This window comes from Alexandromys fortis, unplaced genomic scaffold (assembly GCF_014885135.2).
Source record: "Alexandromys fortis isolate MF-2015 unplaced genomic scaffold, M_Fortis_MF-2015_v1.1 scaffold_10, whole genome shotgun sequence".
In the NCBI taxonomy this organism is placed as follows: domain Eukaryota; kingdom Metazoa; phylum Chordata; class Mammalia; order Rodentia; family Cricetidae; genus Alexandromys; species Alexandromys fortis.
This window is the reverse complement of record NW_026067895.1, coordinates 13,962,691-13,978,674: the sequence shown is the minus strand read 5'-3', so window position 1 is coordinate 13,978,674 and position 15,984 is coordinate 13,962,691. Positions and strand designations below refer to the sequence as shown.

General features: G+C 37.2%; 1 protein-coding gene across 6 annotated transcripts in view; it reads right to left on the bottom strand.

Moving 5' to 3' along the window:
- Ric1 (RIC1 homolog, RAB6A GEF complex partner 1) overlaps positions 1 to 15,984 on the bottom strand; it is a 106,368-nt gene that overhangs the window by 41,685 nt on the left and 48,699 nt on the right. For 4 of the 6 annotated variants that reach the window (XM_050157234.1, XM_050157244.1, XM_050157217.1 and 1 more), the window contains exons 5-12: positions 13,358 to 13,500; positions 13,102 to 13,238; positions 11,271 to 11,362; positions 10,172 to 10,260; positions 7,249 to 7,393; positions 5,609 to 5,657; positions 3,787 to 3,939; positions 1,604 to 1,807 (exon numbers count right to left, since the gene is read on the bottom strand). In XM_050157234.1, the coding sequence (XP_050013191.1) occupies positions 1,604 to 1,807; positions 3,787 to 3,939; positions 5,609 to 5,657; positions 7,249 to 7,393; positions 10,172 to 10,260; positions 11,271 to 11,362; positions 13,102 to 13,238; positions 13,358 to 13,500 (1,012 nt within the window). The remainder of the gene's footprint in view (positions 1 to 1,603; positions 1,808 to 3,786; positions 3,940 to 5,608; positions 5,658 to 7,248; positions 7,394 to 10,171; positions 10,261 to 11,270; positions 11,363 to 13,101; positions 13,239 to 13,357; positions 13,501 to 15,984) is intronic. The other 2 variants (XM_050157226.1, XM_050157218.1) reach the window with 2 other exon arrangements.

Genomic DNA, 15,984 nt, shown 5'->3' with positions numbered 1-15,984 from the left:
CCATTCTTGTTTTGTGAACTACTTGTTTACCCTTATGGTAAATAAATTAATCATTTAATAAATATTTTACCAAAACTATCTTATCTTTATTCAAAACTAAAAGAACAGAATGAATGAGGAAATGAAGAGGCCTAGGTAAATCCACACTTGGAAAGCTTGTCTGCAGACATGAGCAGAGCTGGCAATCAGAGGCCAAGGCTTGCTGCTGCCCGCAGTTCTGGAGTCAGCACTATGTGCTTACTCAGTGGAATGCTTCATGGATGCTAAGAATCACTGAATTTTTGAGCTGGAAGGAAATTCAATTTTGTTATTGCCTGATGGATTTTTTAGTTCCAGACCTACCTTCTTTGATCCTCTGCTCTACTTGGCTCTCTGGTAACACAGACCTGGCTAGGCAGAACTGGCATTGATGCTAGGTCAGTGTAGAATGAATAGTTCAAAGTATGGGGAAATGAAAATAGCAGAGAAATGGCTATAGGAGAGAAGGGAGCAGTGGAAAAGTTTAGTCAAGGAAGTAGTTGATGCAGTTTTATATTTAAAAACTGTTACTAATAAAATGGTATGTACATTGTTTGATTCCATGAGTTTATTTATGTATGTTAAATACATTTTCTTTTAGTGCACACTATAAGTCAACTGTAGGAATTATTCCTCCTTTAACCCTTCATAGAGTGATCATTTTTCTGTCTTTTAATTATCTTCGTTCAAAATCAACTGAAAATAACATGAGAGCTGAAGAAAACTAGTAAGATATAAGCAGAGAAGAGGTAAAGAATTATGGAAATAGAGATTGATTAAAAGAAGCTAGTGTGGTGGTGAATGTGGATGGTCCCAGCATTCGGGAGGCCGAGACAAGAGAATCGTGAATTACAGACCAACTACACAGCAAGATCCTATTGCAAAAGGAAAGAAAAGGAAAAATAAAAACCAAAAAATAAACTGACTAAAAGAAACGAATCCAAGAATAGGCTCTGATACGTTTTAGTATGAAAAGAAGAAAATGTTTAGGACTTTGAAAGTATGCATACAAATTTCTTTCAAGAAATTTCAGTTTACTCAGTGTACCAAATTAATCTTAACTGGCATAAAAATCAGAATTAATCCATATCAAATATCAACCTGTCAGAAACTAAAAGAACCTGCTAGCTTAAATGTGGTGTCAGGATGAAGCCATAATTGGAAAAACATCAAATAATAATAAAATTATGAACATTAAGTTTCTCAAATGTTCAAAAGCTTGCAATTTGGGTCTACTGTTAAGTGATTAAGCACTATAAATATAAAGTCAGCTCTACTGGGTACTGGTCAAATCACTACTTTCCATGCAATGGATATTCTTTAGGCTATGCAAATTCATAGAGCTAGATTAAGCAACACAGAGGCTCAAAGTAAAATAAAATTATCTTCACTGAGGGGAAAAGAAATAAACTTCTAGTTCTTGATCCTATTAATGATGAGGATATACTCCTTATCAAATGAAAAGGAAAAAAGGCAAGGAAAAACATAAAAAAAAGCATTGAGAGAGATACAGCAATAAAAATAATTAAAAACTGGTCTCAAGTGATAATATTACCAATGAAAGAGTCAGTAAATGAACACTGACCTGGACAACATGCCAATGTCGATGTCCAAGTAAAGTGCTTAACCCCTGAGACTCCAGACCTCCATCTGCAAATGGGTTCTTTCCCCGACTGGGCATATGATCAGCGCGTGCTGAAGAACTCTTCGAATTCTGGGTTTGTGAGGCTTCTCCACAGTTCAAGTATAAGCGATCTTCTCCCTGAAGCAACACCTGTTCTTGGTTACTCTAGACAGAGAAAGAGGGCAAAAGGGAAAACAAATAAAAATACCAGCAACAGGTAGGGACAATTAAGTAAAATGCTGTTTTAATTTTATTGTTGAACATGTACCATATCACAATATTGATTTTCTTCAGATGACAGAATCTACATAATATCTCATATATTACATTTAGAAAAGAGTCAGTATTTTAGTGATTTTTAGTGTTAATAAGATTTTCGTACAGTGTGTTTTGCTAATGCCCAGGCTTACAAATGTTTGAACAGTACCTTTCATTAGCAATCCTAAATGTTGATACTCTGAGAACTACACCTGAAAAACTACATGTAAGTACACATTGTTTACAATTGACTGTGTTAGTTTCTATGGATATTCAGACAAATGCAACAACTTCTGATTTTAATTAATTATGCCCTGATTTTCAATTAGAGGGCCAGAGTTCTCAAGGTGGGAAGATTTCTTATATTGAAATCAGACAGTCGTACCCTAACCCTTCCCATTTAGTCCAAAATATAATCAAGGGTACTTTGTTTTGTGTAAGAGTGTGTATGGTGTACGTATATATGTGTTTCCATGTATGTACATTCCTGTGGTGATCCAAGGTTGACTTCAGGTCTCTTCCTCAAGAGCTCTTCTCCACCTTATACGCTGAAGCAAGATCTCTTGGTAAACCCAATTTTACTTTGACTAGGCAGACTAGTCTGCTTGCTCTTGAATCTCCATCCCTGTCTCCTCCCTGCTGGATTACAGACAGGCTGACAAGCCCACCTGGTTTTTATGTAGGTTCTGGGGATTCAAAATCCACTCCTCATTTACCCACGCACTGAGCCATCTCCCCAGCCTGTGGAGGAGCAGGAAATATACTTTATCCTTATTTTTTGGGGGTGGGGTGGGGTGGGTTATCCTTAATTTTCAACTACAGTATAGAGTTCTGAGATCTGGGTTATTTTCACAATAATTTTTAATGTGTTATAAATTTTAAGTAACTGGTTATATCAAACATTTTTAAAAAGCTATTAATAATAGTTACTGAGATATGCACTCATAGCATATAACTGTAGCATATTAAAATATGTAATCACATAATATATATTAATTCAGAGAAATAAACATAAAAAGTTTATATTGCATTTTGAAATATTTATTACAAGTACTGCAAAATATTTATATTGTTATTTGGGGCAATATTTTCCAAAGCAGGCTTTTAGACATTTTCTTCAAAGACTTTCTTAAAATTTACAGCTGAATAAGGAATATTGCTTTTTAAATTACAACTACATTTTTGTGCCAGATGTGATGACAACCTAAGTCCTGGCGTCCTAATTTACTCTTTGTTTTAAAGCCTTTATTTCATGTATGAAAACAGATTTTTTTTTTTGTGGTATGTGTGTGATTATGTGCTCACATGTGGAAGTCAAGTAAAAGTCTTCCTCAATCACTGTCCAACTTATGTTTTGACACAGGTCCATCACCGAACCTGCAGCTGAGAGCTGAAATTACAGGCGCAGACTGCCATGCTCAGCTTAGGGCCTCATCATGCACTGAATGAAGCGAACATTTTACCAACTAAGCCATCCCCCAGCCAACTACAATGTTTTATGGGTTTTTTGTTTGCTTATTTGTTTTTTAAATCCTGTGGAGTCTCTAGTAACATTTCCAAGTAGTATCTAAATGGACACACTTTGAATAATCTTACTCAGATAAAGACTAAATTATTCAAGTTATCTTACATATAAATACTGCTTCTTTAGGACTGCTTGTGGTACTTTAAAAAAAAATAAAATGAAAAAATTCAAAACATGTTCAGAAAATGTTCAGATTATGGCATAAATTTTATAGAAATACATGAACCACAGGAAGTATACAAGGAAGGTATAGTTAATTTAGAAATATATTCAAATCATTAAAAGGGGTCTAAAATTCTGTTAAAAGGCACTAAAAAAAACCAAACCAAACAAACAACCCCCCACAGTTTTAATTACTTACCATACAAGGGTTTACAGTGAGTACACTCTTGATGAACTGAAATAGCAAAATGCTGGGCTGTTTAACTATACTCCTGAGGTCTGACTCAATTTCAGTGTGCTGAGAACCAAATCCACTGATTACCCATAAGTGATAGCCTTCTGCACCCCAGCTCTTGAAGAAATAAGAGAAAAAAAGTCAAAGCAACAAAAAGTTATTTTTATCTTATTTATAATAACTTCAGTTAAATATTGAAACCATGAAAAATAACCAGAGACAAGAATCACACCCAGGGCTACAAAGGTCAAAGCGCTAGGTGTGGAATTATGAGAAGCTGCATTTGACCCCAGAACCTGCACAGTGGTGGAAAGAACTAACTGTAAAGTTGTCCTCTGGTATTCACATGGTAGCATGCCCACATATACAGACATCCTGCACACAGACACACAAAATAAATTATAAAAAAATCAAAACCAATGATTCTTAGCTGTCAAGTACACCTTATCTATGTCTAGAGGAAACCACCACCATTGCCCTCTACTTAGAATGATAAGACACTAACTCACGTTCTCAGCTTCAATTTCAGGGTTCCAATTCTAAAAATCCTTCCGTAACATCTCAATTTCATTTACCTGCTTCTCAAATACAAAGAAATTCTTCCAGAAGACAGCTCTGTATGACCAGAAGCTCAGTGAGGAAGCATCTACCACAGATGCAGCTTTGGAAACAGCAGAGAGCACTGGATTGGAAGCTGTGACACTGGTGTTTTCATTCCAGCCTGACCTTTGGTCACAACCTATCTGGTTCCTCTAGATAAAGATTTCTTTGGTTGTGAAGTGTACAGTGAAAAGATTTAAATGTATTTCTCCAAGCCCACTCAGAATTAATATTCTATAACTAGATTCCATCATAGTATTTTTCAAGATAGTAATTTATCTTTAATCCAAAAAATGGTGAGTGAGGGTCAGACTGCTGCCAATTGTTAAAAACTTAATAACTGTTTGTTTCATATGTGTATATGTGTACCTGTATAAGTAGAGTATATTTACAGGTACACATGGAGGCAAGAGGTGATCTTTGATTTCCTATTCTATTGCTTTCTCTTTATTCCTTTGAGTCAGGGTTTCTTTGAACCTGGAGCTAACTAAATGCTTCTTCAGTTTGTGGATAAAATACCAACTTAGTGAACCTCTGATAATAACACTTGATGCATGATATTCAAAGGCGCTGGCTAGTAGTTTCAAAAATATTATACTGAAAACTTACAATTGTGTGCCTATATATTAGGTATGCGAAGGTGTGTACATGCATGCATGCATGTGTACACATGTGCACGTGCATATGTGTAAGTCAGAAGATGTCATTCATCAAAAGCCATCTACCTTATTTTTTAAGACAAAATCACTCCAGTGGCAAGGGGATTATAAGGTCAAGGCTAGTCCTGGCCTATATAGTTTGAGGCTAAATGTTGGTTATATAGCAAGAAGCCCTATCTTTTTTCTTTCTTTCCTTTTTTTTTCTTTCTTTCTTTTTTTCTGAGACAGGGTTTCTCTGTAGCTTTGGAGCCTATGCTAGAACTAGCTCTTGTAGACCAGGCTGGCCTTGAACTCACAAAGATCTGTCTGCTTCTGCTTCCCAAGTGCTAGGATTAAAGGTGTGTAATACCATCACCTAGTAAACCCCATCTTAAACACACAAATTAATAAACTTCACCAAAAATGAACTATAGGAAAAAATCTGCAGAGATAAAAATGCTTTCTGATTTTATGAATTCACTGTGAGGAAAAGGGAAAAAGCAATGAGTTTTATAGGCTATACCTGTTTGTAAGTAGAAAGTACTTACCATAGAATGGATCTTAAGGGGCTCTTTTTTGGTACCATCAGACCTGTAACTGAAACAGAACAGAAACTTCTCTTGATCATCTTCCAATTACACACAACACAGATACCACTTAGCTTCAGCTTAAAAATAAACTGAATTTGCTTCTTTAAAACAGAAATACATAACAGTGGATGAAAATGAAACGCTCATGCATTATTACATATTTCTATTTTAAGGAGCCCCGATTCTACATCCTGAATGCTGGGATTAAAGGTGTGTGCTACACTACTACCAAGATCAGCAGTCCATCTTAAATTTTAACATGAGGTCATATACACAACTGAGCTCAAAAAAGGAAGTGTATTTTCCCTAGTGTTTGGTCTTGGTAAGTAATTTTATTGAATCAGCTGTCAGTTTAGAAGGGTAAATGTTTGGAGAATTAACATATACTCAACAAATTAAATCTGAATTTCACAAAATGTTTTGGTATAAGGATAAAATAAGAATGGATGGACTAGAGATCATGTTAAGTGAAATATAAACACACTCAGAGAGATTATCCCATTTTCTCTCATATGCAGAATCTATATAGGACATGATAGTAAGAGGAGACTATGATGGTGTAATAGTGGTCCTGGAAGAAAGAAGAGAAGGGGAAATGAGAGAAGGCAATGGGTGTTAGTGCATCTAAAACTTGTATCTTTCTGTAAACTCAAAGAATTCTTGTAAGTTCCATGAAGCTAAGATTCACCTCAAGCAGGTCAGATGCATCCCTACCTTCCTAAGCAGCCTAAGCCAGGGTCCCCCCCTTTCTCTGATCTTGACACCCAATTTCCTTAATTACCAGGACCTTAAAAAAAAATTTTTTTTTCCTAAACTTAACCTTGTCCTCTGCTCTGCCAATATCTTGCCAGGTGCAAGAGGTACCAGATGGTTCCCCATAACCCGGCCAGCAGTGAGACAATCAGCTACCCTAGGATGTGACTAAAACCCCAGCTTTCTCAGCCCCCCACCCCCAAAGATGGTCAATGCCCATATCATCAAGAAGCAGTTTTGAGAATCTGGTGGCCCCATCCCTGTCCCACTTGCTATCCCCTTTAATTTCCTCACCTTTTTATAATAAGGAAAATATGGGAATGCTAGGATTCAGGCATTATGCGGGCCCCTGTCACCTGGCAGGATGCATTCAGGCAGAATGTTGGCCAGGCAAGGGTCCTTTCCAAGTCTGTATGCAAGTGCAAAAGGTCTCTTTAAGAGACAAACTCCACCCATTCTCAGTCCCTTCCCACTGTTCTTCTGAAGAGGCAAGCTGGTCTCGGCTTCTCTCTCTCTCCTCTTTTTTTTATGTTCTCTTTCCGTTAATAAAAAACCCCTCCATGTGAGTTCCGTCACATGGCATCAAATACTGCAAGTTCCTATGTGTTCAGTCTAGATTTAAATACAAATACATGGTGTGAAGGAAGAGGGGACATACGGGCGAAGTGCACTAATGCCTACATGTGGAAAACGTACACACTAAGCTCTACTGTTTTGTACGCTACTAAAAAATTGTCTTAAGGGTGAATTTTTTCTTCACGGTAGCTCTATGCACTGTATTTCTGAATATATGAGCTGCTTGGAAAACAATGGGTTATTTATCTAGTTTCTCTTTGTTCACTCACGCAAAGTCTCCTCCAAGTGTACAAATCAGCTGGGCTCCAAACACACTCCACAGAGAAAGACCTCCATATTCCCAGGTTACTATTACAGCACTATTGTCAGGAGACCATCTGATCAATTTAACAGCTCCGGTCTTGTTCCAAATGTCTGTGAAAAGATAGTAAGAAGGGCTAAAAAGATTGCTCAGAAATACTTAGTACTTTTTACAAGCTGTATGTTCAAATCTGAACAAGCTGAACGGCATGGACTACATGGATTCTAAGATGAGTCCTGTTCATGGAGGGTACTGAAAATAAAGGCACCAGCCTTTGTCTGATCTAAGGTGAACAACCTCAGAACGCAGGTGAACTGTAGGGAGTGAAGGCTAGTTTTGCCATGATTATCTTGAGTAACTACCACTGTGTATTAATCTTCAAAGCTGTCAGACCAGCTTCTGCAAAATGGGGATAAGGTTGCAGAAACATTCTCCTCAGAGAAAAATACACATAAGTCTTTTGCATAGTGTGTGTGTGATAAAAATGAATGCTGGGAGTGAATAGCTGTTTTTGTAGTACATCAAATAACATCCATTATGATTCTTCACACGGAAACAAGTACGATGTTGAACATCCCAAAATACTAGGACAAAGTTGTTTCCCTCTGAGAATCTATCATTACTGGTGACTCACATAGCATGTGAGGGTCAGGAGATAAAGTTCAGAGCATGCCCACATGAGGAAAACTAGTAAAGATACACGGTAATGCCAAGATTATACAGGCTGTATCCATGGTACAAAGGAGAAAAAGAGATAGGATATCATGTAGATGAGCCAGGGAAATTTTCCATAGTTCATCATTACATAGAACAGTAAACCAAAGTCTCATGACAGTCCTTAGTCACATATCAACTCAGTCCTCACTCTTACAATTTGTGTAATTAATGTGGTTGAAAGAAACAAACCCCTTATGTTATACTATCTTATCATCTGTAAATAGCAAAAGTTTGACTTCTTCCTTTTCAATTTGTATCCCCTTGATCTCCTTTTGTTGTCTTATTGCTCTAGCTAGACTTCAAAAACTATGTTGAATAGATATGGAGAGAGTGGACAGTCTTGTCTTGTTCCTGCTTATAGTGGAATTACTTTGAGTTTCTCTCCATTTAATTTGATGGTGGCTGTTGGCTTGCTGTATATTGTTTTTTACTATGTTTAGAAATGTTCCTCGTATCCCTGAACTTTCCAAGACCTTTATTACATAAGGGTGTTGGAGTTTATTGAATGCTTTTTTAGCATCTAATGAGATGATCAGATGGCTTTTTTCTTTCAGTTTATTTATATGGTAGATTACATTGATAAATTTTCGTATGATGTACCGCCTCTGCATCTCTAGGATGAAGCTGACTTGATCGTAGTGGATGATTTCTGATGTATTCTTGGATTCGGTTTGCCAGCATTTTATTGATTTTTGCATCAATGTTCATAAGGCAGATTGGCTTGTAATTCTCTTCTTGAAACTGATGAAAAAGCAAGTTGTCCTGGTTTTGCTGTCACACCTCAGATTGTAAGAATTTTACTCTAGTATGTAACAGATGCACTTCTAACACAGGAGAGGCATTAGCCTGTGGTTTAAGACATGAGCAGAGAATGCAGACTGACATGGCACAGCAGGAAACACAAGGCCCACGTGCAGACCCTAAGCAAGGGCCTGCCCTAAAACAAACGAGTCATTTCTTAGATACTGCATGGCGAATTGAATTGAAAATAGGTTTATACTAAAAAAACCAATGTGTGTATGCATGCGTGTGTATAAACGATAGAAAGAGTGAGTTGCTACATTTGCCAATGGAGAAGAGGCTGCCAAGATTTTTAGAGTTGAAGAACCTAAGCTAAGAGAAAAACACCAGCTAGTAAAAGTTTTCCATTTGAGTCTACCAGAATAAGATATGAAATAAAATCATAGACTAACTCATACTATGATACTTGAGGACTTACTGCTAAAATCAGGTGTAGAAGACATAGCCAAGAACCCACATACTCCCAAAAACTAAGAAAAAAAGTTTGAAAAAAAAAAAACTTTAGTTTTAGTTGTAACTAAATGACTTCTATTTTATTATCACTTATTTTTAAGGTTTTGGTTATTTTAATTGTGTTGTTTATAGAACTGTGACAGTTCAATACATTCATACACCCTGTGATGATCAAACAAAAGTGGATTCATCTTCACTGTCAGCTTGACTACATCACTGTGGGAACACACCCCTGAGTATATGTGAGGGTGTTTCCAGAAAGGACTCCTTGAGGAGAATGGGTCGTAAGTACCATCCTATCAGCTGGAGATCTGGACCGAATAAAAATAGCAAGTTAAACATCAGAACTCATCTCTTCCTACTTCTTGACAACAGGCACACTGTAGCCAGTTAGCCAGTGCTGCCTCTCAAGTTCCTGCCACCATGCTCTTGTTGTCATGACATGCTGTACCCCTTAAACTGTAAGACAAAATAAACACTTTCTTTTTTAAATCAAAAATATTTTATGTGTATGGGTGTTTTGCCTACACGCAATGGACCACTTTCATTTCTGATGCCTGTAGAAACCAGCTGCTGAAATAACAGATTGTTGTGAGCTGCCATTAGGGTGCTGAGAATCAAACCAAGTCCTGGCCAAGAGCAGTTGGTGCTCTTAACTGCTGAGACATCTTTCCAGCCCCCAAATCGTCCTTTCTTAAGTTGCTTTTGTAAGGCATTTTGTCACAGCAATGAGACAAGTAACTAACATACGGGGTATCTCTTCTTATACCTAATTTATAAGTAAAACTTTACTGAATGTGTAAGGGAGAAACAGTACACAGAATTCAGTATTCCCCATGGTGTCAGCCATCCCCTGCTTGCAGGTGTGGCAGTGTTGGAATGGAACCTCACAGATCAAGAGAGACATTATAGATACTCACCAGGATACTGTTTCGCTGTAAGCTCTAATTTATGAGATAGCAGCATGGCTCCAGTGGTGTTATCTATTGTATAAACTTGCACAGAACCACTGTAAAAACAACACTTTTAGTGAAAAATGACAAAAATGAATAGAAACAGCATTATCATGGGAATCTATGCTCTAGTGAAAGGTGTACAAAGTAGAAAAACATTTTGTAAATAATTAGTAGTCACCTCATCTGAACAAATGCAGAGATTACAGTCTAGTCATCCCTTTCCACATCCTCTTGAAATTCCTGACATTTTCCAGGAAACACATACACTGTTCACTATACTACTGTATATATATATTTTACTGCAAATAATAAAAACCTTAACACATAGCAGCATGAGGAAGGAAAAATAAACTGGTACATTCATACAGTACCATATCTATAACAGTGAAAGAATGAACTTTAACAATATGTTAATATATGGGCAGCAAATACATGTGTGTGTTCCACACAGACACCCTCCTCTTCAACTTGCTTTAGGAGACAAACATAATTTTGCATACCATGAACATAAATTTTTCCCTTCTTTTTTGCCCCCCACACACCCATTTTAAAGGAATTTACTAAGACTGATCTATATGTGTTTGTAGGCCAGGCTATAATCAACATCCTCAAATCCTTGATCCTCTCAACCTCCTGAATGCTAGGATCATAAACATGTGTCACAGTGCTCAAGTTTCAGTTTTGTTTGAAAACTCTCCATTATATGAATTACAATAAAAAACTGATTTTATATGTGAGCTTTAAAAATATTCACTAAATAAAACTACATATTCATATAAGAGAATATAAACACAGATATCCTAAAGGATTGACAATTAAGAATCTAAATTTAAACTTATTTATTCTTTTTTATTTGTATTTCAATTTTCTACAGTTTTGAAACACTTTTACAAACTAAAATGTTCAACCTTTGAAATCTGTTCTTTACCTTTGTTTCAAAATAATAAAACATCTTTATATTTTATACTAAGATGACTGATAATTATGGCAGGCATAACCAAGTCCCTAAGTATGTTAAGATATCTAAAGTTTAACTTAGAGTCAAAGTCCCTATCTATCTTACCTTGCACAACCAAATGCCATAAGTCGGTACTTGTTATTTACTGCTACACATGTCCCATCAATAACATCTTGTGGCCAAACTCCATGAAGTTGCTACAACAAGAAAAACTTAAAGTTTAAAAAGTGTTCCCCTAACCTTATTATAGTCCAGATAATTCTCATTCAATAAAGGTTCAGTTTAACAAGGTATCATTTGGTTTCACCTGCATAAGAAATCTCTCACAAAGACTATCATCTAAGTATTTTCTCCCAAGAAGCATAAGGTAGTGAATACAAAGAAAAAAATGGAAGGCATTAGCAAATTTTAGAAGTTGAGAAGCACACAAATAGTAAAGAATGCTTAAAAATCGCTTACTTTACACTATTGGGTACACAAAATTCCTGAGAATTTGGGTGTCACTAAAAGAATGGTAGAGGTGGTTCAAAGTCTAGGTAAGAAGACTAGGGTCCTTTCTGAGCACATTCCCATTGTAAATAGCCAACAAAGACCCAACTTCTACCCAATAGAAAACTGAACAGTTTTTCTTTGAGAAAAACTGAACATCAAAGAAAAGTCCAAGTTTACACCTTGAACCTGATAGTTTTTAACACTTCCAAAACTCAAATATCAGAGTATCAGGGAAGTCAGGTATACATATCCTCTGGAAGGGACTCTAGAACTCTTTTATAAGGAACCCTGGAGACACAAAGTGGAGAGAGAAAGGCGTAGAACAAAAGAGAAGCTGGGAGAAACTTAAAAGATTGGGAGGACCCCCATAAAGATATAACCTAGTTAACAAACCCCACAGTGGAGATCATATAACAAAATCTACCAAAACAGAGAATGATTCATTTTTATTTTGAGTCTTGAACAGCAACAAAATCTGCACATTTACTATCTAAAAGTCAAAAAAATCAACAAATATTAAAGACTATATAATTAAGAAAGAGACTACTTGGGACGATGATGATGAAAAACCAGAAAATACATCTTTGTTAAAGGTGTATAGTAAGGAACCAGTCTGGAGAAGAACTCTAGTCTGGAGTAGTCCAGAAAGCTCTAACAGGAATATCTTAACGAAGATTAAACAAACACTAATGATCTAAAGAATGGAGACGATACTTTCATATTAACAGTCAGGTTGGGGTTAAGTGGTAAATGTACAAAGAATAAGTTAATGGAGGGTGAGGTGACAACTCAGTGAAGTGCTTGTGCAAGCGTGAGGACCTCAGTTTGACCCCTAGAGCCTGTGTAAAAAGCCAGGTTTGGTTGTTATGTACTGGTAACCCCAGTGCTGGAGGTGAAGACCGGTGGGTCTCTAAGACTCGTTGGCCAGGTCTAGACCAATGAGAGACTCTGTTTCAAAAAGTAAGATTAGCAGTGACTGAGAATGTCAGCCTAGGTTGTCCTCTGGTCTCTACAAGCACACATACCCTGCCTAAATACAAACATACATGTGTACATAGTTAAGCAAAGGCACACACATACACACAGAATAAACATAAAGAACAAAAGAATTATTAACTCCCAGTGGAACTAAAAATCTGCAGAAAAGGAAAACCTAATCATTAACATATTTTATAGTTTGGTATCAACACAACTCACATACTGTCTAACATGTAAACAATGGCTAGTAACTTCATTAAAACAATTACTTTCTTGGAAAGATGAAAAGATTATGACTGTGTTGGGATTGGAGAAGACTGAAGCAAATAGTGATTTTCTGCAGGATAAAGCCCCATAACTGACTTATAGTTTAAATAAACACTATACAAACTAAGAGAACATAGGATTTGCTAACAAAGTAAAATTAATAAGCAAAATAAAATAATACAAAACACACAATCCATACCTCTGCAGTAAATCTACTGGACACTGGTGTAATAAATCCAACTTTACCATCATTAAACACAACAGCAAACCCATCAAGTGTGGCACAGTATTCCATATCTTTAATGTGCACGTCTGCAAAGCCGAGGAATGAGCCTACTGAAGAAAAATACGGAAATAGAGTAGGGTTATAATAAACTATTATTTTATATATTTGGGTAGTACTTCCATATGTTGTATATTAAGTTGGTTCTACCTCATATAGAAAGTATAACTACCTCTAGATGACTGAAGATCTACTGAAAATGGTACTGTAGAAAGATTGATGGCTTTTCTTCCATTTGTCATTCCTTCCCAATGAATTAGATGAAGAAGTCCATCAGAAGTTGCCACAAGGAGATCTTCCAGCACAGACTGCAAACTGGAGAGAAGCAAGCAACTTAAGTCAATTAACTTTTAAGACAGCATACTAGGAAAGTAATGAGTATAAATGATTAACTGCTTTCAAAAAATGCTTTTTGCAAGCCAGGTATGGTGGCATACACCTCTAATTCCAGCATTTAAGAGGCAGAGGGCAGGTGGATCTCTATGGGTTCAAGGCCAGTCTGGCCAGAGTTACACAGTAAGACCCTATTTCAGAAAGAAAGGAAGAAAGATAGAAAAAGGGAATGGGTGGGAAGGAGGGAGAGAAAGCAGGCACACAAGCAGGCAGGAAGGAGAAACACAGACAGACCAGAGAGACAGACAGACAAAGTGAACTTCTGCAAGCAAGGCTGAACATCTGTAAGGTAATAAAATTTCAAACTCTTAAGTTTGAAGCCCGCCTGGTCTACACTGTGTAAATTCCAGGATAGTCAGGAACTACACAGTGAGATTGCCACCTAAAACAAAATAACAGAAACAAAACAAAAATGACAACACTTTTAATTTTAAAAAAGGAGATCATTAAATCCTTACAGAACACCACCTGTCTATAATTTTATTATAATTTTAATATAGATTAAAAACTTGAAATATAGAGGCAACAAATTAAAGAAGAATAATGAGTTGGTGTCGTGTGACTGAGGACACTGAAGAAGAAAAATAGATGTAACTAACCAAAGGATGACAAACTGAAACCACAGACTGTACATGTAACAAACAATTCTCTAGCACTGCCTAATAAAAATTTTCAAAAACAGGAATTCTTTATGTGTACAATCTGATAACAGTAGCCACATGTAGTGACAATATACCTGAAAATTAATAGAGCACATAATCTCTACACTGTAATAAACAAAGCTGCAATAACTGACCAGATACACAGATAGGAAAATGTGAACCAGAGGAAGAAGAAAAGTTCATAGTATAAATAGACTATTATACAATCCCAATGTTGAATTAACACACAGTGACTTAAAACAATTGTGATATAAATGACAAACGATCTATATGAGGGCTGAGAAGATAGCACCGTTGGTAATGCTTGCCTCCTTGATATGGGAGAGCAGTCTGGGTAAAGTCAGGGTCATGCAATTGTCTGCCTGCCCCTCACCCTCTGCCACGCTCTCCCCCTGGGAAGGTCAGATTTTGTTCTGTGACACAAGTGTAAGGATCCGAGCTGAGATTCCTAGTACCCACTTAAAATGTACAGGTGTGGCAGCCTATATCTGTTATCCTAGTGCTGAGAGTGTTGAGATGTAGACATAGGTGGATTTCTGAAGTCTGCTGACCAGTTTAAGTTTAAGCAAATGGTTGAACTCCAGGCTCAGTGAGTGACCCTATCTCAAAATAATATGATGGAGGACAACTGGGGAAGCACCAGACGTCAATCTCTCCTTCTCTTTCTCCACCCGCCACACATCACAAATCTACATGAAAATGCAGACAGAAGTTTCTGTCCCTCCCGGTCCCACAGTCGTTCAGTCCCAAAGAAACACACAAGGCTTATATTAATCATAAACTGTTTGGCCTATTAGCTCAGGCTTATTATTAACTAGCTCTTCTAACTTAAATTAATCCATAATTATTATCTATAGTTAGCCATGTGGCTTGGTAACTTTTCTCAGTGAGGCATTTCATCTTGCTTTCTCTGCGTCTGACTGGTGACTCATACCAGAAAAGCAAAGCAGCCAGGCCACTATAGAAGTCTTACCTGTACCAAGGCTGGGTGACCACAGACTAAACAGACTATAGAGAGCCTCTTTCTTCTCCTATTTTATATTCCCTTTAGTGCTGGGATTAAGAGTGTATGACTCCCTAGTACTAGGATTAAAGGTGTGAGGCACCACCACCTGGATTTATTTCTTCATTGATCTTGGTTAGCCCAGGGTGGACTTGAACTCACAGAGATACATCTGCCTCTTAACCCTGGGATTAAAGGTGTGTGCCACCACTGCTTGACCTCTAGTGGTTTAGCTTTGACCTGATCTTTAGGCAAACTTTATTTATTAAAAACATAAATAAAATATCACTATATGATGATGTGGGAGTGTCATATATCAATTTGTTGATTTCATTGGTTAAGTTATAATAATCCAACTGCTTGGCCTCAGCTTAGAACATAGATGGGAGGAGTAAACAGAATAGAATTCTGGGCGGAAGAGGAAGTGAGGTCAGACTCTGCTCTGCTCCCGAAGAGACGCCATGCTCAGCTCTCCCGGGTAGACGCGATAGCTCTGCTCTCTGAGGCACACGCGATGAAGATGGACATAGGTTAGAATCTTCCCGGTAAGCGCACCTTGGGGTGCTTACACACATTATCAGAAATGGGTTAGAACAATATGTAAGAGCTAGCCAATGAGAATCTGGAACTAGCCGGGCCAAGCAGTTCTTTAAATGAATATAGTTTGTGTGTTGTTATTTCGGGCATGAGCTAGCCAAGCGGCCGGGGTGTTGGGGACGCAGCCCCGCCGCCGCTCCTATT